This window comes from Paroedura picta, chromosome 3 (genome assembly GCF_049243985.1).
Source record: "Paroedura picta isolate Pp20150507F chromosome 3, Ppicta_v3.0, whole genome shotgun sequence".
Taxonomy (NCBI): Eukaryota; Metazoa; Chordata; class Lepidosauria; order Squamata; family Gekkonidae; genus Paroedura; species Paroedura picta.
This window is the reverse complement of record NC_135371.1, coordinates 129,841,953-129,869,605: the sequence shown is the minus strand read 5'-3', so window position 1 is coordinate 129,869,605 and position 27,653 is coordinate 129,841,953. Positions and strand designations below refer to the sequence as shown.

Genomic DNA, 27,653 nt, shown 5'->3' with positions numbered 1-27,653 from the left:
GTGGCCTGCCTCCAGTGCAGCCTTAGAAAATCAGATGGAGGGTTCTTCACGCTGGCCTCATGCAAAGTCCAGCTCAAGGTGGTCTTATTTTAAAATGGAAGTTCTGGCAACAGCCACTAGGGGTGCAGGGAACCACAGCATAGCAAAAAGCCCTCTAGGATTGGCTCCTCGTCTTGATTTACAATAGGCTGACTAGGCAAACCTTGGGGATATGAAAGTCTAACAGATCATACAAGGGAGCCAACACCAGGCTGAGGGATGCTCAATAACTGCTAACCTGCAAATCCTTTCTCTCCAATAGTCTGGCCTTGCTCCTTTGCACAGCCAGATCTAACAAAACAGTAGTTAGTGTGATGCAGCAAGGTGAGACAATCTTTCCCTCTCTTAATTTGTCTCCCTCTTTTTCACACCTTTTATTTGTCTTCCTTCACCTAATTTTTCTGTCTGTGCCACCCCCCCCCCCTTCTCTTCTTGGTCTCAACACTTTCTCATCTCTATTCTGCTTGTGAAGAACGTAGAGATGGAATCTGTCCTGGGGCTCATGGCAGCTCTGGGAACGCATCAGAGGCATCTAAAATTAGGTTAGATGTGTGCCAGTGATTGCAGTAGATCTGACTGCACCTGGAGTGGTGTGTGCAGTTCGGGAGGCCTCACTTCAAAAAACTCATGAACAAAATCAAGAGGGTGCAGAGGAGAGCAATGACGATTATCTGGGGCCTGGGGACCAAGCCCTATGTGGAAAAGTTAAGGGACTTGGTAATGTTCAGCCTATGAAAAGGGAGGTTGAGAGGTACATGATTACTCTCTTTAAGTCTGAAAGATTGTCACTTGGAGGAGGGCAGGGAACGGTTCCTGTTGGCAGCAGAGGATAGGGTCTGTATTAATGAGTTTAGACTAAATTTTCACAGTCCGACTAGCTGAGCGGTAGAATAGGCTGCTTAAGGTAGTGGTGAGCTTCCCCTCACTAGTGGTCTTTAAACAGAAGCTAGACAGAATCCTGGATGCTGTATGCTGATCCTGCATTGAGCAGGGAATTGGACTAGATGGCCTGTATGGTTTCTTCCAACTCTATGATTCTATGATTAACGCCCAGCCATCCTGAGAAGCAAGGCCAGCAGTCTGTGGGATCCAGTTCCCCCTCTGAATTTATAAAAAGAGATGAGAGCTAAGCAGGGCCGTCACAGAAGCAGGCAATGGCAAACCAACTCCAAATGTCTCTTGCCTGGAAAACCTTATGGGATCGTCATAAGTCAGTTGCAATGTAAAAAATTAGTGGGATGTAAATAATTATCTACCCCAGGCACCAAATAGGGTAAGTACACCATTGCATTGGGATATATTCCAATGCATACACACACACTTACCTAGAAGCTCTCAGTTTATAGGCTTCCACCAAACTTGCTGGGTTATTGATATGCAGTGCTGCAGGCCTAGCAGCCACCTGCTGTGGCTGAATACGTTGCCCTGGTAGGTCATTCAGATAGGACACCATACCACTAACTAATTGTCCAGCACTAACTTGTGTATAGCTTTTGATCAGAAACCTAAATGCAAGACAGAAGAAAGTATGAATTAAAATCTAGTGCATCGCCTCACTGGACACTATGGGATGGATTCAAGGATCACTTTCTGTCAATAGAAAGGGGGGTCATTTTCACATTTCCCCCATTGTAGATTCACTATTTGTCCCCAGGTTTTTCTTGAGGAGGAGAAGCAGGCAAATTACACTCCACAGTAGGAAGTGTGTTCTCCCAGTGGAAAGTCGCCTGTGAGTCCAACCTATAGTGCTACCATAAATGAGTTTATACATTATCTTCAGTTCTTGGAACTGCACAAAGGCAATGGAGAATAGAGTTAGAAGGGTAAAGAAAGTATCACAAGAGTCTACCAGCATGATTATGTGTATATGGAAGTCTGTACAAAGTGTCCCCTTTGATTGCAAAATCTGGAGGTAATTAAAATAAATCTTGGGTTTATTCCTACCTTCGAATTATGAACTTCTGGCTAAACATCTGAATTGGAACCTCTCAATTTTTAAAGTGTAGCTTTCTCAAACAGCATTGATATTTAAAACCTATGTTTTCTATGAGTCACTACTTCAGAATCTTAAAGACAGCTTCACCCCACTGAAGGGTTGTGATGGAGAGATACCATGGCTCAATGGTAGAGCATCTGCTTTGCATGCAGAAGGTCCCATGGTCAATCCGCAGCATCTCCACTTAAAGGATCGGGTAACATGTGCCACAGGTTGCTGCCGGACAGAGTGGACGATTTTGACCTTGACAGATCAAATGGTCTGGTTCAGTATAAGGATACTATACAGGATGCCAACTCTAGCATTGGAGGAATAGTTCCCTTGATAAGGAAGGATTCTTGTTAAAACACAACAATCCTGACCAACCAGTTTCAACAAATTTCTTGGATTAATGCTGTTAATCTTTAACGATTTGGACCTTGGTCATTACGCTTATCCAGAGGCAATGAAAACAATCCTATTCCTTTAGATAAGCATGTTCTCCTGTCTGAATCTTGTTGGATGGCTTTCAATTTGCACTTGGACTGCTCAAAGCTGTGATGTTCTCACATTCTTGCTTAAATGGCTGGGCGGACACTACTACTCCTAAGATATTGAAGCTAAAAAGTGGTTTATGCTTATTATAAGACTTCATGACAGTTGCAAATTCCTGCAGAAATGGCTAAGCTGACTGCTTTGATTAGACAAAAATTACATTTATTAATAACTGGAAATGCTTTATTGACTTTCTGCAGGAAAGTGAAAATGATGACTTGTGGATTTATGGAGTAAAGGATAAGAGCCTTATTGTACTGAAGTTGATACATACTAGGGATAGTATTAACAAACTTGTAACATTTGGTGTTACATGAAAATTGGTATAAAATGTTCAATAGATGGTACTTGACACCTTAAGGTATCTCTAAAATGTCCACTCAATCAGATTGTAAATGTTGGAGATGTCATGATGCTACAGGGTCCTTTTTTCATATGTGGTGGAACTGTTAAGATTGCTTTAAAAAATTGGACAAAAGTTCATGACAAATTACAGATTATATATAAATGTAAATTAGATCCAAGAAATATGTTGTTAAGTGTTTCTCCCAAAGATCTAACAAAATGATAAAGAGAATTTTCCCCATGCAACAACAGCTGCCAGACTTCAAATTTCATCATACTGGAAATCACAACAACCTCCTCATATCGACTCTTGGGATGGAAAAATTAGAGAGTTTGCTGTGATGGCCAAGTTAACTAATCTGGTCAATTGAAGACCACCAAAAGAATACCAAGATTGCTGGGATGTATACATTAATTCTTTGTAACGTTTTCTTCTTTCTTTGTAATCTTCTAAAAATAAATTTATATAACTTCCACCCGATCCCCACATCTGTAACATTTGGCTATGGTTAGTATTAGATTGAGAGTAAGAAAATAAATAATTTCTGAGAAAACTGATAAACTTTAATTTTTTGGATATAGGCTATGTGGTAGCATCTTGCGTACCCCACCCTGATGGTGGAAAGCTCCGGGATTGGGGGGGGGGGATTATGCCACCAATCTTATGTCTTTGTTCAGTTTTAAGGGGCAAGTGGTTTGCTTTATGGGGTTTTTAGGGTTTTATACATTGTAACCCACCATAAGTCTTCTGAGAGTGGCAGGATAAAAAATTTAGTCAATATTAAACAGTCACTTCTGTTTTATTATTATTAAATATTATTAAATATTAAACAGTCACAAAAAAAAATATTAAACAGTCACCTAGCAGGCTTTCCCAACCAGGGTTCCATGAAACTCAAGAGTTTCTTGATGGCCCTGCAAGGATTTTGTGAATGTATAACATTTATCTAGTGATATGACCATATATGTCATGTCAAACCCCCCCACCCCGCAAACAAAAGGCCATTGATGAGCCTGGAGGGGGTGGGAAGTAAGCAGCCCTGAGTAGCCATGTACATAGCTATGCTTCTCAACCATATTCTGGCATGATCATGCCACTTCCGGAGTTACTTGAAGCCTGAAGAATTTTTCAGGGGTTTCTCAACAGTAAAACAGTTGAGAAAGGCTGACTCATCTGAAACAGCCTAAATTTTGCAGTAGAAAAGAAGTCAAGTAAAGACTGAAATTTGTGCAGTGTCAAGTAGTGGGCTAAACGTGTCCCTCACCGTGCCGTCTGCAACATCATGACTGTGTTTTCTCCTTCGTAGGTGCAAGAGGGTGTGAAATTCACATAAATGTCAGGCAGGCCACTGCACCGGGAATAGCCATGCCCACCACATGCCATCCGACATTCCTCAATGCCAGCGTTGGCAATCCAGGAACTGAAAGCTTTTAGTCCTGCAGAAAGTGCATGAAGCTGAGGGAGAAAGAAGAATTAGAATCCAATCATATAGGATTATTTCTACTCAGCTGTGCCGTGTGACACAACTACACAGTATTCTGGACCCTATTAACATAATAGGAAGAAAAGGAAAAATTCCTAAACACTCCTCTGGGCAAACTCCAGGCTCTGCTACATCTTGCTGTTACCCAGCTTCCCTTGTTCCCGGGTGTCTACTGACATTTGTTCACAGCAATACATAATATACAATGTGTCACATAAGACACATTCCTCTTTAAAATGATGAGAAGCAGGAGAGAGTGTTTCTCCTGTATTTACTTTGACTCCAGTGGATGACGAAGAAAAACAATAAGTAACCATTATTTTTTAAATTTCAAAGCAGATATATATTTGATGGGATGAACAGGCATGTGCACAAACCAGCTCACAAATTAAAGTTCATGACAAACTTTGGCTAGTTTGTGGTCCATGAAGTGATGTCCATGGAAGCTCTACCGCCACAAAGTTTTAGTGCAGCTCATGGTAGTTTGTGAGTGGAGACAGACTGGTGCTGATCAAACAAACCATTTTACAAAACTCTTAAACAACAGTGGTGATGGATTTCTCCAGCCTTAGAAACACCAATAGGAGACTTTGGAAGCTTACTGGCTGCCAAAAACAAAGTTCCCATTGTGGCCTATGGGCTTAGAAGGCTATGTATCGAATGAGCTCTCTTCCTTCTTCCTCTGATAGCTGGTGAAGCAAAAGAAAGGCACAAAGCTAGCAGAGCTGTCTTTGTTTTGTTTGCTCAATCCGTAGTCTGTCACTGGCATTTGGGAATAGGATGCAGTGGACTCTGGCTCTGACTTTCAGCACAAGGGGTTCGCTATTATGCCTTTCCTTCCCTTTCCCCCCTCCTGCTAGCGATCTGCTCTGCTCTCTGTTAGGTGAGTCTGGTTATGCTCTTCCTGCACTCATGCTGAGCACAGGGACTTTAGTTATTGGGCACCTTTCCCTCCCCTTCTCCTGCTAGTGATCTGTTCTGCTGTCTTGTCGTCAGGGTTTGGGAGGTTTCTGGAATTAGGGATCAGACTGACATCTGGTTCCTGCATTCATACCAAGCCCTAACAGGTACCCCAATTTCTGAAGCCTCAGCCTGAAGGAACGATCATGTCCTTTCCAAAGTCTCCCTTGACCGACTCCCATCCAAGTCCTGACTCTGCTTGATTTCCGGGATCTGAGGCTACTGAGATACACTATGCTGATTTCCCTTCTGACCCTATGAATTAATGTCTTCCAAAATATCCTATCATTAACAGCCTTTCTCAGTTCTTGCAAACTGAGGGTTGTGGTTGTCTTCATTGAATCACATGCTGGGTATTCCTCTTGTCCTATAATTATTGTCTTTTTGAGTTATGCCATCAAAAAAAGATGTCTTCCATTCACATACATTTTTTGTGGTTGAACTGGGATAGAACCAGAGGTTTAAGAATCCTGAGGAGCCTGATCCCAATGAAATGACTTGCTGATCTGAACTTTGCAAACCTTACAGCCTTACAGGCAAACAAAGTCCTGGAAAACTTACTCTCACCCCTGCCTTTACCTCTCCACCAGTCTCTTATCATGATGTTTCGTAACCAGCACATATTGTTTTCTTTGCTGTTCCCTGCTACCCATATCCTATATGGTTTTCCAGGGGAAGGGACAGCGTGATCTTTTGGATGTAGTCTACAGTCTATTGATTTGGCACTGGGCTCTGGAAGCAAGAGCAGTCGCGTTCATTCTAAACACCCATCTGTCCAATTCACCCTCTCACTTTTCCATTTCATTCCTTCTCATGATCTCCTCTATTCCCAATGCTGTTGTGTGTGTTTTTGTTTTTCGAGAAACGACACCCTTTTTTTGTAGCATCTCAGCTGCTTTCCCCCTTTTAAAAACCTTACCTCCGGCATTTCTCTCAGGTCTCCATCATTGATGTCTGCAGTGATGCGACGATAGGTATCTTTCATGTAGGCTCCCACAAAGTGGAAGGCATATGCTGCTGCCAGAAGAGGAAAGAGTTTGTACTGCTGAGTCTGATAATCCAAGATCTGAGGCTCAGGCTCCCTGTAGCAGAAGAGGGTGAAATAAAATCCAAAATGGTTGCTATGGTCAGCTGCTCAGCAATCTAGAATCATAGAATCTTGGAAGGGGCCATACAGGCCTTCTAGTCCAACCCCCTGCTCAACGCAGGATCAGCCCAAAGCATCCTAAAGCAAAGCATCTAGTACATCACTGCTTTTGTTCAAGTAGCTACAATGCTAGTGTTCACAGCAAGGCTGTGTTTGCATGCCACTTAAAGCAGAGGTTTGACTATGATCGGTACACACACCGTTTCTGCTGTGATCACGTGCTCTCTTCACCCTTCCCAATATGGCTGAAGGTAGCCAGGTTTGTGAAACCTGAAATCAAACTAAAACCGCAGCAGTGATCTTCAAATGTACCACTCCAGTCTGGAATAAAACACTGAACTGGTTGCAAATGGTTCCCAGCTATCTACAACCTGCCCAGAATCAGTCATATTCCTATGTTCTAGTCAAGTTAAGAACCTTGACCCAAGACTCAGAAGTTCCCTCAGCAAACAGCCACATTTCTTACCCCGGTTTCAGTTCAGACTGGTGTCTCACTGCGCTGTAGCGGATGGCAATTGTACATGCTCTGGCTAAAGAGCGCGCAGCATCACCTACAATGATTGAGCGGATGAAGACCATGGTGCCATATGTCAACTTGTCACTGAGAGGTTTCACGTATGTGCCGTCTGGCTCAACCTAAGACAAAGAAATAGCACACAACGTTGAAGGCTCTGTTCATGTAGTACCACGTTTATAGTCTTAAGTGGCTACATTTATAAGGGGTGGGGGATGAAGAAAATTCAATAGCTTGCAGACAAGTTTCGTCTGGGCTACATTTGTTCTTCTGTCCTTGCAGGCAAAGCCAGCACAGGGGCAGAGGCTTAAGCTCTTGGATAGAAGCCAAAGGGCTCTTGGACCTTGATTCACAGATGTAGGCCTGCAACTCATCTCAGTGTGCATGCTGGCATGTTTTATTAAAGGCGGATCCGTAATGGTAACTTTGGGCTTTGAATCATTATATCACTTTAAAATCATCGCTTTAAAATGTATCTGCTTTGGATCTCATATTCCAGGACAAAAGAAGCATAAAACATTCCACCCACATTCTATATGTAGTTTAAATAAAACACACATGCAATTTAAATACACTCCCATCTCCTCCAGCTACTCAGCGATACATCCACTCTTATTATGAATTGATGATTAAGAAATCAAATAATACTACTTTTTAAAGGGTCAGATTATATACATGATGAACTTTAGCATACATATAAAATATAATGCATAATCATAACATTGTGCAAGAGAGTAGAGTGCTGAAAACATAAAAGGAATGGAATGACATCAGCTATTATGTATTATTAACATTAATTCAGTAGGCAGGGAGGAAGAAGTTGTGTCAGGAAGCAGTATGAGGTTAAAGGACAGCCAATCCAACTGGTCATTAAATTCAATTTATAGGGACAAGAAGACCAAGGAGATGTTTTCCCCAATACTGGTGCCACAATGTTCACAAGTATAGGGGTTTTTTTTAGTTCTTGTCAGAAATGAATTAAGCTTGTGGTTGTGCAAAATGATTAAAAAATAATAATTGTTGGATTTTATATTAACTCAATTGTTCCTCCTTTTGGCCCAGTTCAAGTGAAAAACCACCTCTTTAAAAACAGCATTTCTAAAATATAAAACAAGTGATTTGTTCAACCGAAATTTTATCAGGGAGAAAAACAACTACAAAGTCTCATCTAAGCTGACTGAATATCTTTCCATTTTCCACTGCCAAACTACAAAGAGAGCACATTTTACCTTGGCAAATTTCATCAGCATGTTCTCCCGTGGAATGCGGAAATTGTCCATTTTCAAGTAGCCATTATCCATTTCATCATAACCAAATTTTGGTCCAATGTCACCAACAGTGATGCCTAGCAAAGAGGGCACAGCAGTAGGGATAAATAGGAGACAGCTCAGGCTCTCAACATAGAGCTAAAGCGATATCCAATAGATAATATTCTGCTGCGATAGCTGTATCACAATGTGGCAATATGAGGAGTCTATGCAGTCTTGCCTGTGGTAGCGGGGTCAGAGTTCATATTGTCCAGTTTAAAGCAGCTGCACCTTTCAATATAGCATGTGACTTCATGAATGAACTTACATTTTCTATGGATTCCCAAAGCCTAGCTCTGAATTCTGACGGTGGACAGAGACTGCAGAAATTTCTCCTATAATCTGAGAAACCTCTACCTATAGGTTAGATCTGATAATGGTTTGCATGGCATTCTTGCCTTTGTTTGTCTAAGCTAGCCTTTTTCAACCTTTTGAATGTGGAGGAGCCACCGAAATAAATTTTGAGGTTTCACGGACCCCTGGAAGTGATGTCAGCTGGTTATGCCACCCTGCCATACACTTTGGAAGTGACATGGCACCAGAAGCGACCTGCACCCTTCACCCTCCCCTTTCACTTCCCTCACCTTTACTATGACTGCTCTGCTTCATGTAGGATGGAAAGGGCAGGAGCTGCAAAGACAGCCTAGATCCCCATACTGTGCCACAACTGACTTCCCTCTCCCCACTTTGATTTTTATACCTATGGCCTAACCACCAAGCCCTCTGGGCAGAGGCAGCCAGTTCCTCAGCTTGTGGCCAAGTCCATTAAGGTAGAAGGGGAAAGACCGCAGATTCCCTCTGGAGCTCCTGCAGGTCCCCATGGGTACATGGACCCCTGGTTGGAATCCCTGGTCTAAGCAGAGGGAAAATGTGCAGAAAAGCCAGAGAAAGGGGAATGAATTCCTTCCAGATTAGAGATCTAATGACAACACAATACCAAGAACAAAACAGACATTAGGTAAATGATTAAATGATTTTTGTACAAAAGATATTTCCATTTACAATATTAGCTCCTCCCACTATCTTTGATAATTCTCTGAAGTGTCTTTATAGAAGACAATGCATGTATGTAATCAGAACCATGAACATGAAATTCTTCCCACAGCTCTTTGGCTTCTGACCAATGTCTCCTTGTTTCAGAAGTTAACATCATTTAACTTTCCCCCCAAGCAAAGTTCAAGCCCATACCTGGCAGCGGCTCATGAGTTCCCAACTGACGTATAGGCACAATGAATGCATGTAAACCATGGTTCTGGCCTTGTGTGTGAAGCTGTGCCAAAACAATGGCATGGTTTGATGTTTTACCCACTAGAAGAAAGAAGGGAAAAAAGAGTCTATGGAAAACTCCATGTAACCCAATAAATATAAATTGTATCTACATTTGCTGAATACAAACAAGCCAGCAGTAACATGACAAGAAGCTGCCTTATAGTGAATCAGATCACTGGTTCATCAACATCAGTATGATGTACTCAGACTGTCATTGGCTCTTCAAGGTCTCTGGCAGAAGTCTTTCACATCTCCTACTCCCTTATCCTTTGAACTGGAGATGCTGACAATTGAACTTGAGATGTTCTGCATTCTGCACAGATGCTCTACCACTGAGCCAAAGCCCCACCCCAGATGCATGCAAAAGTTGTCAAGCAGGTAAGTCTAAATGCCTTACTGAGTATTCAACTTTGGAAATACAACTGCTTACAATCCAAGAAATTTTGCCCCAGTAATATGAAGAGGGTGAATTATGATAGAGCAGGAAGCCTAATAAAATAAGATTTCCTGGAGAAAAACTGATCAAGCCTCTCCTATATAACAGAACTTCCTACTAACCCAGCCTCTTATGAAAGATCTGGAAATACTACAAAATTAAACGCTTTGCTAGTCAGTTCCAGTCTGCTGATTCTACAACCCGGGCCCAGAACAAGATGAAAGCCCTTTCACAATCTTAAGTACTTTAAGAAAGCATTTAGTTTTACTGTTTAGGGAGAAAAAAAAATTCAGGCTGAAAACAAAGAAGTTCTATTTTAATTTCAAAGTGATTCACTTACATCCACCTGGCCACCATTTAATAGAAGTCACAGTGGGGCTGTTAAGGATGAATTCCTGAGAAGCAGGGTCATAGGTGGCTGTGGTTTCCAAGCCTCGGAGGTGAGTTCCTGCAGGCAGGCAGCAAATGTTACTCCAACAGTTATGAAATCCAGCACAGACACATAGAACTGGACACATTTCAGCTCCAGTGGAGATGCAAGTACAGATAGGCATTACAGAGGGACAGAAAAGATATGCCAGGAGGTTTGTATTTAGAAAATGAGAAAGTGAAAGGGCAGACAAAGCAGCTACATGTGTGAAAATGTGCAAACATTATCACTTTGGTTGATCCAACCATTAATATAAGACCACATATCTGAACATTCTACTTTTTCGCACCTCCAGCCTGAAATCTTACTGATTTTACAACCTTGTTTGAAATTTAGTTTCCTTGCCTAGTTTTCCTTAAGTCATACATGTGAAGTTGAAATCATAAATGTGCACCAGTGTCAATAAAGAGTACTATGATTGAGCATTCCCCTCTTATGATACAGTCTAGATGCTATGGTGCCCAAAGGATTATTAATAATATTTTTATGCCGCTGCACCTGGCCTGCCATCTCACGACAGCTACTTCCATTGTGTCCTTCATCTCCAAGTCTCGGCTTTTTTTCTATTTAACTGATGCCTACAAGAAATGCCTGCCTTATCCCTGGCATTCATGCTATAAGAGAACTACAGGATTTATTCAGACTGAACCAGGAAGTCTAATGGGTGCTGATGTATTCGTCTGCCTTGACTCACACACACAGAGTGACCTCTTGGTATGGCTTATGCATACAAATACAATGAAACTGCTCATGTCAAAATAAGAAGAGGAAATTTACTTCTAGAGGTTCAAGGTGGCCTACATTGTTATTTGAGGATAACAAATTCTCATTCCTCCTATGGGTGTTTGGTGGTATCTTTGATAGAGCCAGAGCAAGTTTAATGTCTGTATTTGGAACTTCCTGACAGCTTGAAACAATCAGGGAATTGTGACTAAGGGACAGAGATGCAGCTGTGGTCAACTGCATTATCATTTGCAAACTTATTCACCTTTAGAAAAACATGATGCATCCCAGAGGCTAAGTTCCAAATTTTGGCAACTTCAAAGGGAAGGTGCCTAGAAGCAGAACGTTTTAAGTGTGAAGACAACTTTGGATGGCTAAATTGATACCATGGAGAATGCTTGTCCTTCTCAAAAAGTGCTGTGTCATCCCTGCATTCACTGGGTTTTTGGAAGATGGAATGTGACAAGAAATGATGTTTGTAGTCTTGAGATACGAAGGCAGCCTGACATTTGCATATATTAACCATTGAACCTCCTGTTTACTCAATCTTCCCCAACCTGTCTATATTTCTAACACATTCAGTTGTAGATAGTGACTTTCCAAGATGTTTGAGGCAAGTAAGAATTACTTCCAGGCAATTGAGTAAGGATGTCTATGTAAACTAGATGAAAATTAGTTTTCCTCTAGCTGTCTTCTGAGATCATTAAACATAGCTAAGCAAGAAGCCTTGTAACTAATGGGCTCCATTCCCCACTATCTTTCTCTATCAAAAACAGAGGAGTGAGAGAAAATTTGGAATTATATATCCAACTATCAGTAAAACGGGCTTTCCTACACTCTTCTCTCCCCCAGTGGATCCTGTAACCTCAGGAATGAGCCTTCCTAGGCTCATATGGGACAGCTGGATGGAAAAGGAACACAGGTAAAATCTACCAATCCTTGTGCTGATGGATGGCAGGATTCAACCTGGTGTTTTGAATGCAGACTTCTACATTCTTACCACAAGCAAAGTGGTTCTGCAAGGGGAGAAGGCGGCATTAGGATTAGGACAAATTTTCCTGGAAGAAACATTGGCCCCTCTCCCATCTCAATTTGGTTTCTGCCCTGACCATTGGGTGTAGACAGCTCTTGTCACCCTCACAGATGTTCTCCAGAGACAGTTGGATCTAGGGGGGTCAGTGCTGCTGCTCTTGCTAAACTTGATATAAGTATTCCATGTCAACCAAGGGCTATTAGCACAATGGTTAGCCAATGCTGGGATTCAATTAAATGCCTTAGAATAGCTACAGTCTTTTCCCCAAATCCAGGGACAAAAGATAGTGCTAGGTGAGAGAATATCTCAGTAGCAAGTCCTAGTATGTGGTGTCCCATAGGGAGCTATTCTTTCCCTGATGTTATTTCATACCTACATGTGTCCCCTTGCCCAACTGGTCCATGATTTCAGCCTGGGTTGTCACCAGTATTCTGACACCCAGCTATTTCTGATGATGGACAGCCATCCACCAGCACCCCCAAATTCCTTGGCCAGGTGCCTGGAGGTCACAATGGACTACTAGCTCAAGGGAAGTAGGCTGAAGTTAAATGCAGCAAAGATGGAGGTCCTCTGGCTGGGCTGGCACGCCAAAAGAGATATGGTGCTGCTCCCGGCTCTTAACGGGGTCTATTTAAAACCTACAATTACCATCAAGAGTCTAGGTGTGATCGTGGATGCTTCCCTGTCTACGGCGTCCCAAGTCACAAATGACGCTCACTAGGCATTCTACCACCTCCGCCAGGCACAACAACTTGAATTGTATCTGTTGACACCCAACCTAGCCATCATGATCCATGCAACAATCGTCTCCAGATAAGATTTTTGTAACTTCTATGCAGGACTGCCTTTGAAGCTGATCCAGAAATTCCAACTGGTCCTGAAAGCACTACTCCTCACTGGGACTCAGTGGAGAGCACATATTACACAAGTGCCTTCCCAGTTGCTATAGCTCCAGATCAGAAAATGAATCAAATTCAAGGTCTTGACTTTAACATTTAAAGCCCTCAGTGGTCTGGAAAACCCAGTATTCTGCTATTCCCACCAAAGAGCATTAAGACCAAGGGATCAGAACTTCCTCAGGGTCCCCGGCCCCAAAGTAGTAAAACTGGCTTTGACCACAACCTCAGTAACATTTTAAAGAGGTCATTTCATAAAACTGCTCAATTTAAATTTATATAGTATGTTTTAACTATGGAAATTATATTATTATATTAGATACCTGCCTTGAGCCAACAGGGAAGAGCAGGCTTTAAAAATAAAGATTATTATTAATTCTAGCAGAAGATCTAGATCAGTGGTCCCCAACCCCCGGGCTGCGGCCCGGTGCCGGGCCGCGAAGGCCTCGGCGCTGGGCCGTGGCTCCCTCTTCCCGCCCCCCCCAGCGAGAAGCTCGCCAGGCTGCGAGCAAATCGACCGCCGAAGCGGCCGATCAGCTTGCGGCCCGGCAAGCTTCTTGCTTTGGGAGGGGGCGGGAAGAGAAGATTGCCGGGCCGCAAGCTAATCGGCTGCTTCGGCGGCCAATTTCCTTGCGGCCTGGAGGGGCGGGGAGAGGGAGCCGCGGCCACCAGCATGCCGGCGGTGCAAACGCGCACGCGCAGACTTGCCGGGCATGTGTGTTTGCGTCCGGCGGGGGCGCAAACACGCATGCACGGCAAGTCTGCGCATGCGCGTTTGCGCTGGGGCTGCCTGACAAAGGTTGCGGACCACTGATCTAGATGAAGAATGTTTTGCAAGCAAGTAATTCCTTGGGCCAGTTCCCAAATAAAACAAAGCTGAACTGTTCTTTCAGTTTTTCCATCCTCAAGGTGAAGATATTAATTACTACAAAAGGGATTCTAAGAGTATCACCTCACCTTATTCATGGAAAATATTTAACTGACTGCAACATCGAGTGAATGACAGCTAGATGTACCAGAACCTCATCACTATAAGCTGAACTGAGATGCTATGAATCACATGAACTCTTAAAATGTAAGGAGTTTATCATACCCCAGGACTCAGCAAAAACTGGGGAGAACCTTCCACTTTCTTTTGGAAGCTGAGGTCATCATTAAACAGATACGCTACCCTTGCAAGTAATGCTAGAAAGTACTGTACCATGGCCCATCTCTGTCTGGGCATATGTGCCAATGATCTCCAAGTTCCAAGCAGGCATGAAGAAGCGATCCTGCTGTTCTTGGGTGGCCTGGGTTAGAAGGGTGGGCAGGAACATGCCCAGATGGAGGTCCAGAGGCTCAGGTCGTCCATGGTGAACAAAGCTGTGGAGAAATGCCGAGGGAAGGGAATGTGAAGGGACGTTATAGGATTGAAGCGGGTGACAGATTAGAGGTGTGGATTGGAGGGGGAGACAAAAATAATCATGTGAATAAGAATTTAGCAAGCTCACTCTTGATCAAAACACCACCTTTTCCCCCTCAGAGTTACAGCAGTTGTAGAACTGTGTGCCAGCACTCAACTGAAGAGGACAAGATAGAGCTGCCCTTCCTGCTGTAGCTGCAAGGTTGTTTTTTTTTCCTCTTACAAGCCAATTCTGTTAGTAAAGCATTAAACAGAAATTAGCTTGGTCCTCACATACCCTTTGAAAATTGGTGTGCCCTAACCAGTAACCCTAAAACTGATTCTCATTTGATTCAGGTACCAGGAAAAATTTTGGACAGAAACCAGTTCAAATGTAGCTGGCTTAAACCACAGCTTAAGTGTCCTTTTTCCTCAGAACTCTTGAAGAATATATTAAACCCGAGCTAGAAAAAGATGGTGTTCTGACCCAGCAATCAAAGCTAGTGAATGGATCCATAGCTTTGTGTCAAAAGCCAACATATATGAACAAATAAACCAATCACCAATAAAGATCACCCCTCCAAACCAAGCAAACATGCTTCCTTATAACCTGGTAGAATAGAAAATCAGTGGGGTTTTCACCTTTGTTTACTGTAGCAATGTACTTGTATACAATGTACTCTTACAGCTCCACACATATGTGTGCAGTGCTAACTTCATATGAGCAGACATAACGATTTAAAGTATGAGCAAGATGATCCTTGCTGCAAATCTTGCCTCTGATATGCTCTCATAAGCCGTACCAGAACTGATAGACATCTCATATTGGCCTAGTTTACAAGACTGAATCATGCTCTTCAGCAATCAATTATATAAAGCTTAATGAAAACTTAATGGTGTACTACATAGATGTTGGGCTATATTACCACCTGAAAGCAATTTGGATTATTCTGATGCAAATAGCTCTAGGAAGCTTGAAGCTGGTTGCACAGCCTTCCAACAGAAATGCAAGCAGAACCACTTCAATGGATGTTAACCCTACCATGGAAGGTGTAAAACGCATGGCACTACCAGCATTCAATTGTAAGAATATAGCATGTCCAGCCCATCTAAAGAGGCCTTTACATAACAGAAATACAAAGATGATAATACTTAAAAGACTTCACCCAAGAATTGTCTGTGCTCATGCTCCAGCATGAGGAAAGGTTGTGTCTTTGCAATGACATGTGATTTAATCCCCAGCAAATTCCATATGTAAATCTTTGTGACTGGGATACAGAACAGCATTGAAAATAGCAAAAGCTGCTGCCAGATCATTATGACAGACATTTCCTCCTTATACCTCCTTTTTGTTGAACAGTTTCTGGATAACAATGCCCAGTGTTTGAAGTCTTAAAGAGGAGTGCAGATCTACAGTCTACGCATAATGCTGCTGAGGCCCCACTTGCCTACAGATTTGTTGCAAGGGAAGCTTTGGCTCCCCAATTCAGGACTAATAAAGACCTGGAGAAAATAGCACCAAGCAAACCACCAAGTAAGCATTACTTTTTGAAATGTGTGGAGACTTGCTCTTTTCAAACAGTCAATAAGTATTACTCCAGGTGTAGTGCTGAAGAATGTTTAAGAGAAGATACTCCCCCCCCCCCCCCCCGGGGTAAGGTCACTTCCAAGCCAATCCCAATCACACTATATTTCATTCAAAGTCCCCATTCTAAGTCAGCACTAATCAGGCTGCATTGTGTAGGTTACCCAGCAACTAACAAGCAAGGACAACAAGCATTCACATGCTATCAAAACCAATTATCTGAAACAGAAGATACAGTCATGCACCATCTTCCTTCAGAACTGTAAAAAGGTTAGCATCAGGTTAGTTGGCTGAAAGCTCTTCCACAGACTGGCCTACAGGCAGGAAAAGATGACACGCGAGACATGCAAAAAGAAATCACTTCCTCAGACCAGGCCTGAGAGGGGGGGGGGAAAGGACAGCAACAAACAAGAGCAAGAATAATTTTCTTGTTCATATGATGTTCCATTCAGTTCACAGCTTCAGGCCTTCAGATCATTTCTTTGAGGTTCACTACTATTGCAGTCAAATGGTGATCTGAAGTATCACCTGGAAACTGTTGGATGCTTTATAGTGGTAACATTCAGTGTTAACAATGTATTCTCTATGTTTGATTGTAGACAGTGATGATGTCTTGCTAGAAGTGTCCCATTTCTTCTCTAGGGTGCTGTTCTGCATTCAGGCACCCCAAACTGAGCCATCCATCCAACTAAGGCTGAGTTGTAGCCAATGGATATAGGAAGACACTGGAATCAAAATGCTTGACACATTGTAGCCTTCAGTCCAGTTTGCTCGTGGACTCCAGAAATCCGTTCTGTTCATTTAAGTTGATCAGTGGTCCCTGACAACATGGGACACTGGATGTACCTCTGGAGTTTTACTTGCCATAGAAATACAGAAACTCTGATCATTTGCCTAATTGCTGGGTTAGAAAGAACACACACATGCACACATTTTTTATTAAGCCCATCAAAAGAAACTGAGTGACACTGAAGGGTAGTGGTGGATTGCACATGACACACTAAGAAGCAATCCTTCCTAAATAAGTTTCAGGACTTGAAGTTTGTATCATCACATGAATTAATATTAACTCACTCTGTTTGGTACAGTAGCAATGCATCAGACCATACTTTCTAGCCTAGAGGAAATTCATTTGCTACCATGATGAACACACCATCTATGTGAAGCAGCACAGGCCAGAAAGAGGGTGGGTAATAAATATATCATTTCCCTTAAGTACCCAAATCAGGCGGCAGATGTATAGCAGTTGCTCAGGTCAATGTACCCACATTACGTCATGTTTGTAAACAAACTTCTGTGCATAGAAGACAGATATACAATGTAGTTGAAGGCATACTCAGGTGAGTTAGCACTCTGGTATAATACCATGGTAACGGGCAGCTTCTATATTCACAGAACAACCTAGCTGACAGCTGTCAAGATGACTATCAATCATGGGAACAATTTGAGCAACGCAATTTGAGATAATAAAACCAGCAAACAGCCTGGAGGTGCTTTCAAATGTACAAAAAGCAGAATGTGCGCATATGTAGCTACATGCAGATAGGACAGCCAAAAACAGGGACACACTCAATTTTCACTGAAGCTTTTAACGTTTGGAGATTTCATAATGAAAATGCAGAAGTTTGGAGTTTACACTGCAGAGTGTATTCATAACTCTCCAAAAAGAACTAACCGTGCCCCATTTCCGTCTGAGCGTAGGTGCCAATTATCTTGAATCCACGGGCCAGAGGCAGCCATTTCTCCCGCTGGGCAACAGTGCACTGGTTCTCTAAAGTGGGGGTAAACATGCTGAACTGCAGATCAATAGGTGCACTGTAAGTGCCCATGTATATTCTATGAGAGAGAGAGAGAGGATCATACGGGGCTGTGGCAGATTCCCTCCTTTTCCGCCAGGCACACACCAGAGTTGTGACAGCCCTCAGCCTCGTAAGAACTAACATTCTAGAATCTAGATAAACAGTAACAATCAAGAATGATAATGTGAAAACTCATTTCATCAGTGTTAAATGCTGTGTCATCACTAGGCCCTGTGTTCATAAAAAAGATTCAAAAACATAGAGCCCAAAGTCTATTCAGAACTCTTACACCATTAAAGTAATCCTAAAGCTGTCTGATCATACTTACTGGGTAATAACACTACATCCAGCCAATCTTGATTATTCAACTTATATTTTCGTAACAGTTTTACAGTTTAGTTGGAATTTGTACATTCCAACCCCCCTCCACAAACACACACACCAAGACTTAATCAGAAACCCAAAGAGCCCCAAAATGCTGTCAAAGGTTATAGTGTTACACATCTTTATTTAGTGCATGCACTTAACTATACCGACTCTTGTAGATTCTTCTGATTCTGACAAAACTGGAATACACTCAGCTGTATGGTTTAAATGGCTTGGAGCTATTTAAGCCCCTGCCTTCTGCTCCCTTCTAAAAGCAGCAGGATTCACAAACTCATATGCACTGGTTAAGTTCAGAAACTTATACAAGTTCATTGTATAGGTCTGTGGCTCAATACATGGTTCAGTAACAAACCACAAACCAAACCGCAAAAATACAATTTGTGCCCATCCCCATTTCAGATCCCTCTCTTACAAAAAGCCTTGCATTTATAATGTACAGAAAACCAAGAACTGCAGCTTGTATCCTAGAATAACCTGAGTCTGATATCAGACAACATCATCCAAAAGAGTCTAGATGTGTATCCAATACTTCAGCAACCAATGGAGTGCATGTTATTTCAGTTTCCCAGTTGTACTGAGCCATAACTATTAGCAACTACCAAGGTTTTTTCTTTAAGAAGACATTAACTGGATGGTATTTGTTTACATAAATCAAAAGTAGTCAGTCTCAGTTGATGAAAGCTATTTAGCAGACTGAGCATTATACTTACAGTATAAGGCAGTATGCCATCACATGACCTGATCTTTGGCTTTCACTTGACAAATTGACTGTTTTTAGCAGAAGGAATTTCTCAGCATTTCTCTGTAGAGCACTTATAATTTAGTTCAAATAATTCTGTACATTATGAAATCTTGTTGCCAGTGATGAAAGCTATCACAACTTTAAAGGAGAGTGAACTTTAAGAATGTACGAAGAGTCCTACTGGATGAAACCAGTGGCACATCTAGTCTAGCAACCTGTCTCACACAGTGATCAACCAGCTCCTTTAGAAGGCCAACAAAAACACCTAGAGCTCTTGACCTTCCTCTGATGTTGCATCCTGGCTCTGGGATTTAATGTCCCTGAATGTAGAGGTTCCCCTCAATCACCATGACTAGTAGTCACTGATAGGATTCCCCAAATTGATTTAATCCTCTTTTAAAGTGGTTTATTCCTGTGGCCACCACTACAGAAAAAAGCAAACTCTGTGAAAATCCTTGCTCCCTGCCTCCTCCACCTCTCCTTACTTGCTGGAATGTCTGTTGGCAGGGGCGGGGCCAACCCAGGGCGACACTGTGCCATGCGTTGCTGGGCTGCCCCCAGTCCTGCCAGTCTCCCAAGGCTGCCCCCACCCTCTGGAGGGCGGGAGCGGCCTTGGAGGCATAGTACAGGTGGCCCCAGCCCCTGCCAGTGTCCTGAGTCTGCCCCCACTCCCTGGAGGGTGGGAGCAGCCTTGTAAGACTGGCAGTGGTGACACCAGAGCATTGAGCGAGCTGCAGTGCTCTGTTGCCGCTGTCATGGTCCATCTACTGGCTCTGCCCCTGGGGAAGGGACTACGGACATCATGTCTGTAGACTTCTATTGGCGGGACTGCACCAGTAGATGTTCCACATCAAAAACACAGTAGCAAAGAACCTTTTTGCTTGAACTTGAATATCTGATCAATCCTAGTTTTCCATTAGAAGTTAGAGTGCAGGGTGGGGAAAGAAAGAGCTCATTAATTTCATAACCACCCACTGTCATAACCACCCACATACATTAACAACATATTACCATCTGATGTAGGCTTGATTGAAGGTTTTATGATGAAAGAGGCAACAGCTATTGTGTAAACTGGTTGCTGTATAATCCCCACACCTCCTACCACGAAGTTAACCTTTGCCACAATTGTGACTGAGATGTGGCAACAGCTGTGATGTTACAAAGTACTCTAATCTAGTGAATGAATAATTCCTCCATGGCTCCCATAGTCACATTGGGGATCCCCAATCTAGAGTATTACCAACAGTTAATTCTCTAAACACTATTACTGAATGCAGTGATTAACATAACAGCTCTGGTGGATCAAATCATAGTCCAACATGCCATTTTCAACAATGGAGAGTCAACAGTGATGGCTCTGGGATATGCTGGGGGAGTCAACAATGATGGCTCTGCTATAAGCGGGGCATGCTCCACCTTGCTACTCCATACAATTCACATCAATTCACAGATGTATTCTAGAAGTTCCCTGCAGGTAGGCCCAGTTCAGATCAGGCCACAGCATGTGGAGAGGAGCTTAAGTCTTCATTTTCCCGTGATGTTTTTTGAGCCTTGAATGAAATAAATGAGGCTGTATTTGCTACTGGAGAAACTAGCATAGACTACGGGTGGCATGTAAATACCCCATCAGGGCAAATAATAGCTCCTCTGGAACCATTTTAGGTCAGGAAAACAGTATGTGTGTGGGGGAGATCCTTCTCCTTGCACACTACAGTCCCCATTCAAATTCAGCCCATGTTCCTGGGAACTCCATTCTTAGCACAGAAATCGCTTGTGGTGGTCAGGTCTAAATGTAAATCACCCTGCAGATGTATACTGCCTCTCAACAAAGTTCTCTTTACCTATTATGGTTCATGGCGTACTACAGTGAACCATTTTTTTTTAGAAAAAAAACACAATTCAGTTAACATAGAAAATTATAAGTTTTGAAGACAAAAATGCTGAAAGAAGTATATTATTCAGCTAAGTGAATATGTTTGGGTAAGACTCTACAGCTTCAGTTAAGATAGCAACACACAACCATGTCTTTCATAGGCACCTGATTACAGTGCAAATATAATTTTAAAGGATGGGGGTAAGCCAAAGACAACCTTCATAACCATTACATATAAACATAAGGGGTACCTTAAAAAACACAGAGGAGCTTGAAGAAGTATAGCAGGAGGACAAAATGAGGCCTTCTGTGTCCTCCAAGTTCCAGAATGCCAGCTAGATTCTAGTCCAGCAGCAGCTTACGAGACAAGATTTTCTGGGTATAAGCTTTTGAGAGTCAAAGCTCCTTTCATCAGGCAGCGATGGGCCTGGAGAGGGTGGGAAAAGGAGGGACTCCAGATGGGCATGTACCCAGCTATGCTTCCCAATCATAATCTACATGATCACGCCACTTCTGGGGTTGCTCTACGATATTGAAATTGGTGCATCAGGATCTGCTGAATCAGAGCAATGTCCAGTATGCTGAAAATTTTGTTTCCAACAGCAGCCTCTTGGCAGATTACAAACCCGACGTAAACCCTCTATGCCTCTGTCTCCAGCACACAGTACTTTGCAGCTGGAGATTTAGTTCAGGCATCATAGCTAATTGTTGCTGATTTATCTAGGGTTCCTCAATTTAGAATAAGGCAGGGTGAAAACCACTGTTGTGGCAGTTATTTTCATGCTACACATAGTATGAAGTGCTCTTTATTTTTCCTGAACCTGCTGGAAATGAATTTCATTGGGTGACCCAGAGATCTAGTTCTGACCCAGAGTTCTGAGCCATATGGAAGGGCAGTATAAAAATCTAATAAATAGTGTTAGGGAAAAGAAATATCCTTCTTTGTCTCACCCCATATTTCTGTAAATCTGTGTTTCATTCCCACAAGTCACCTGTCTTTTCAACCCAAATGCTTCAGCCTTTCCTGGACAGGAAGAGATTAATTCTGGACAGGAAGAGAGTAAAAGAGTAAAAGGAGGTGAATTTTAGCTAGCTGTGTTAATTAGTCTACTGAAACCTGCTTTCCCCTCGCTGCCTCAGGTATCTCATAAAGCTTGGGTGTGGGCAGAAGCACAAGGTCATTGGCTCACAGCATGTGCCTTTCAGCTAGCCACTGAATCCAGAATTGGCTTGAGAGCTACCTGTTTTGCTATTTTAGCTTTTTCAACCTTTTGACCGTGAAGAAACGCCTGAAATATTTTTCAGTCCTCGAGGAGCCCCAGGAATGGTGACATGCCCCTTCAGAGAAGTACACATGGAAATAAGATGTGGGAGCTGGCCAATAAATTGATCTTTTACCATCTCCATTTTGGAGAGAGACTAGGCCCGTAGAGCAACAGGGGAAGTGGGCTCCAGTGATGTTGAGTGGCATCAGCAGCCTTCTGAACTTCTAGGAAAGGCCACATAACCCCTGGGGAGCTCTCACATAACACCAGGGGTCCCCATAACCCTGCCTGGGCATTTCTATGCTATTTGTTTGCAGTGCACTGGTTTAGTCATGTAATTTTTCTTGTTGTAACTCAACTTTAGCCCCTTTCTGAGAAAAGAAAGATATCAAGAACCCCTAACATTCTAATTGCCCTTTCTGTATTTTGCTTTTAAAAGATGAGTGGCTCAAAACTGTACACAGAATCCTAAATGTGCTGCTAGTGCAACACACAAGTAGGAAAACATTTGTTAGCAAGATCAGGGACATTATTTGACACTAAACATAAGTTTAGAGACCTCTAGTTTAATTTTTTTTCTCCTGAGCTGGGTAGAGAAATGAAAGGTATCAACAAGAGACCAGGGAAAGGGACAGCAGTGACCTATGCAAAGGCGCATGCTGAACATCAGTGGAAGAAGTGCCCCGGTTTCAGTGCCCCTTAGTAAAGACTGTTTATGCAACTACAAGCTTTTCTCCAACACAACAACCAAAAATCCCTCTTAAAAATAGCAACAACACAGAATGAGAGCCATGATGTTCTGATTGGAACCAACAGGATTCTTCGGCTAGACCTAGCATGAGTTTAGATCTCTAGGCTACTTTCCTTTTAACAGACTCATTTTCCACGTGAAAAGAAGCACACAAGGGAATCCTGTATAACCTTTAGAATTCTCCACTGATCAGGCGCTCATGCAAAAAAAAAAAAAGTGAGTGAAACCAGCTTTGAGGCAGGTGGAATACCAAGGTCCCAAGTTCAACTGTCCGCCTTACACGTCACCATACAAGTAGACTGAGCTGACCAAATTGAGGAAGGGAAACTGAACACCGCCCACTTGACTTCTGTTCCATTTATTGAACTTTAACCTGCACTTGGGACAGGAAGATTATATAAGGAGAGCACTTTACATACAAGTCCCTTATTTCAGTAAGTCTGGGAAACAATTAAAATGCTTTCCTTAAAGTAAGGCTTAACAAACTGCAGGTTAACAACATGAGCTAGAAGAGGTACAATCCCAGTTGTATCAGAGTAAGAAGAACTAAGCAACATTGTTACTCAGTGACTTGAACGATTTGGAAAGATTCCTTTGAGTGAGAGGATTGCTGCAGAAGGATAGGTTGTAATGTTCTGGAACCCACTGGAATCCTCATCTTAAAACACAGCATTCAGAGGTAAAAAAATAGCTAAATCACTTCTTTAGAAGTGCCATGTAGCATCTGGAAAGTTTTTGTACTAATTAGTTTAAAGCTAGTGCCTTGGATCCTACGACCCGCCTTGAGAACCAGCGTGGTTAAAGAGCAGCAGATTCTAACCTGGAGAACCAGGTTTGATCCCCCACTTCTCCTCCACATGCAGCCAGCTGGGCCAGTTCTTAGTTTTTTTGCAGAGCAGTTCTCTTAGAGCTCTCTCAGCCTCACCAACCTCACAGGGTTTTTCTTGTGGGGAGAGGTATTTGTAAGCTGCCTTGGGATGCCTTTGGGTACTGAAAAGCAGGATATAAAAAATAAGACCTTTTTTAATACTACGCTTTTCTACTTGTTCTTGCTACTAGCACTTCTGCTTACATTAAACTGATGTTTCCAAAGGAGCCCTTGTGTATGCAGAAGAGCACTGCAGCAGACAACAGCCAGAATTTACTAAGTTTACTGCATGCTTCTGAGGAGGGCTCACATAGATCCAGGCAGCAGGGACCAGATGCATCAATCTGGAGAAGCGCACAGGGATCCTATATCTGCTTTGAGACCTAAAGGCTATCCTGCCTCTTCACTACTGATTTCTTCAAGACATAGTAAACTGGAGACAAAGCCAATCCTAGGTATAAGGTGTTACTCTGTAATGTAGTATGTACAAGAATCTAACACCCTGCTGTACGCTTGTCAAAAATTCCAGCTCTTATTATGTAACATTGATATTTATTTTCTTTGGAAGCCTTAGCTGGTTTCATGAAACAGCTGAGTTCTGATGGAATTACTACACTGTCGCAAATCTACACTTAATGGCAAGTCAACCCTACTACAGCAGGACAGAATGCATTTGACATTGACAGCACAAATGAGGATTATTTCCCAGAGAGAAAGTTTTCAGAACTCAGAAGAATAAACCAGTCTCCAGCGAACAGTTAACAAACTAAGTTTGTTTCAAGCATTTGAAAGGCAGTTAAACATTTAGGCATCCAGATTATGAGCCACAGTAACACTTCCACCATGGCTAGTGGTACTAACATAATGTACATTACTGGAATTGTACAAGTCACTTCTGGAGTAACAAAAAGACATTTCATTACCACCATCACACGTTTTTAAAAAGTATTTGAGAACTGGCAATAGAAATGAAAGCTTTGGTGTCTAACAGAGCATTGATTATAATCTGAAGGGGATTTTAGCTGGAAATCAGATTGCATATCAAAGCTTCAGAAAAGTGCCACTGATTTCCCTCAATATCCTGAGGTTTTTTTTAATCACAGTTAATATGTAACAAGAGAGTGTTCTCTCTCTCCTATTTTGCAATTTTATGTAACCAGAAGATGACAGTTAACAGTGTTGCCTACATCACCACAAAAGAAGTCTGACATTATGTATCATTTTTAGCTGTGTGATCCAGGGAGGCCTTACCAGTCAGCCCAGTAAGTTTTGCTCTGGAAGGTTAAAGACTTTGCAAACTAAAACACTAGAAATGAAATAATTAAGCCCTGTTACCCCTTAATTGTGTTGAGCTGTGTGCTAAAGCATGAATCCCACACTGAATTCAAATACCTTTTAAACCAGTAAATCTCATCTGGGTCTGCAATCCCATGTTCTCGGAGTTTCATCACCATGAGTGCGCTCTTCTTGATGGCCAGTGCATAGCGCTCACTGCGGGAAAGGAAATTAACATCCTCATGCTTGAAGTCTGGGTCGTTTAAAACTATGGCTTCTGTAGGGAAAAATAAAAGTAAATTAGAGAACCGAACTCAGCCAACAAAGTAACTCCATGAGAGAAAAAGATGTAGCTGTCTTTACACTATGGCCTCCTCATTGGCAAGTTTCCCCGTGAATTTGCACAAATGATACAATAAATGAGGGTAGCCTATTATTCAGTCCTGGCTACTATCACAACCAGTGACATAACATAGGGAAGTTTGTAAGGCATTTATACAGCAGTGCAGATTCAGATGATTATTCAGATCTTCTCAGGTAAACAATTGTGGCATCACAACATGAATTTTACTTAATACTTTACTTAATGCTGACAAAGGGATGGATCCCAACCAAAAGCCAAATGACTAAAAATGAAGAGTAGCGGTGACTAGGTGCCAAGTCAGGCTCAACAACATAGACCATGAAGCTGAACACTAAGTCTCTTCAGCAGTTTTTACTGTTTTGGATAGCAGAAACACAATGCTTACAAATAACCACTTTAACATCAGTTACTTATACCCTATCTTGCAGTACCAAATCTACAGTACTGATTTGGGGAGAAGTTACTATGCCCAGACTCCCGATGCACAACCAGAGATGAAGAAAATAAACCATAAACCACAAAATCACTGCTTGAACTCCCACTTGAACCATAATTACTCCAAATTCCTTTAGACAAACCACTATCTCTGAACCTCAACTTACAAGGATTTTGAAACCTGTCTACAGTAGGCTCTAGAATTGGTGTTGCTAAATATATCTTACTTATGGAAATATGCCACGCATTGCCTATGAAGGTCTGAGGAAGAAGCTTACTTGGGTCCTGTGGTGCATTAGGGAAAGCAAGACTGACGATCTTCCTTTCACGAACTAGGGGAGTTACTGCAGTTAAGTGACCAACCTGTGAACCTGAATGTTTTGTTTCATGCCATGAAAGGAAGCAACCATCAGTAGATTAGGACTTCTGGAGCTGGGTTAGGACTGCCGGATCCAAGATCAAATCCCCATTTTGCTCACTGTGTGACCTTGGACCAGTCACTGTCCAACTAACATCTCAACGAGCAGGCATGAAGGCAAAGTGCAGGCTGAGGGCATTATATTCACTGTCTTCAATTCCTTGAGTGAAGGGCTCAAGATCAATAGAAATAAAGAACTGGTGATCATCCTGGTCTTAAAGGTGCTACTGGATTCTAACTTTGTTCTGCTGCTTCAGCACAGCTATACACCTGAATCTAACAGACCTGTGAGGCACTTAAAAATTACCAATGGACAAATGTATGCAAAGTACTCAATAAAGAACATTAAGGATCCAACACTTCATTGGTCAGTTAATGACAAAGTTTATATAACAACAAAAAAAAAGCTATAGGTGAGGTCTCAAGGTTAGTATGGTCTCTTCCGAGAGGTGGAGATCTATCCAGCTACCAGATCCCTTTAACGGGAGATTCCAGGAATTGAGCCACAGGATCCAGTGCCACTCTAGAAGAGCCATACCTCCACCTCCCGCTATGCCGGGAGAAGGAAAAAAACCCCACTCTTTTAAGAAGAAGAGTTGGTTCTTATATGCCACTTTTCCCTACCTGAAGGAGGCTCAAAGCGGCTTACAGTCACCTTCCCATTCCTCTCCCCACAACAGACACCCTGTGGGGTGGGTGAGGCTGAGAGAGCCCTGATATCACTGCTGGGTCAGAACAGTTTATCAGTGCCGTGGGGAGCCCAAGGTCACCCAGCTGGTTGCATGTGGGGGAGCGCAGAATCGAACCTGGCATGCCAGATTAGAAGTCCGCACTCCTAACCACGACACCAAACTGGCTCTTAAAATGGAGCCAGATGCAGTATGCGCAGGCATCACCTGCAAACATGGGCTTTGCCTTGGCCCACTCCCTTCTGAGCGACTACTTGGTGTAAAAAAGCTTAATGCATTCAAAACGAATCCTCCCCATCCGATGTGGGGCATCGGGGAATTTAGGGAGCTAAGGAAGGGAGGGAAACGGGCGGCGGAAAGGAGGCCCCAGCCACAATCGCCCCCCTGCAACCATCCACAGCCACCGCTTCTCACCGATCTCCCTGCGGCGCCGGGTTCGCTCGACGCCTCCATCCAAGACGTTGGTCAGGAACTCCGTGCTGAAAGAGGCCGTTTCCCGCTCCTTGCGCAAGTCCGGATTCACGGTCATGGCGAGGCACCGGCCGATCCGCTCTGACGCCGAGGCAGGAAGGGAGGGAGAGAGAAAAACTCCCAACGACTCGCCCCAGCCTTCAGGGCCGGGCGCAGGGCTAATTGGTTCCAGCCCCGCCCACTTCTGCCCTCATGTGACACCCGACGGTGTTTCCGCCCGGCCATGCCGGTCACGTG

The 27,653-nt window shown here is 42.8% G+C and overlaps 1 protein-coding gene across 2 annotated transcripts in view; it reads right to left on the bottom strand.

The window, feature by feature from the left end:
- Positions 1-27,590, bottom strand: part of ACOX1 (acyl-CoA oxidase 1) — a 35,235-nt gene extending 7,645 nt beyond the window's left edge. Inside the window, exons 1-10 of one of the 2 annotated variants that reach the window (XM_077327743.1) lie at positions 27,360-27,590; positions 25,157-25,316; positions 17,755-17,915; positions 10,372-10,479; positions 9,515-9,634; positions 8,249-8,364; positions 6,972-7,141; positions 6,278-6,440; positions 4,180-4,370; positions 1,365-1,544 (exon numbers count right to left, since the gene is read on the bottom strand). In XM_077327743.1, the coding sequence (XP_077183858.1) occupies positions 1,365-1,544; positions 4,180-4,370; positions 6,278-6,440; positions 6,972-7,141; positions 8,249-8,364; positions 9,515-9,634; positions 10,372-10,479; positions 17,755-17,915; positions 25,157-25,316; positions 27,360-27,474 (1,484 nt within the window). In that variant the 5' untranslated portion in view covers positions 27,475-27,590. Of the gene's footprint in view, positions 1-1,364; positions 1,545-4,179; positions 4,371-6,277; positions 6,441-6,971; positions 7,142-8,248; positions 8,365-9,514; positions 9,635-10,371; positions 10,480-14,314; positions 14,476-17,754; positions 17,916-25,156; positions 25,317-27,359 lie in introns of both variants that reach the window. The other variant, XM_077327741.1, reaches the window with a different exon arrangement.
- Positions 27,591-27,653: the final 63 nt, after the last annotated feature.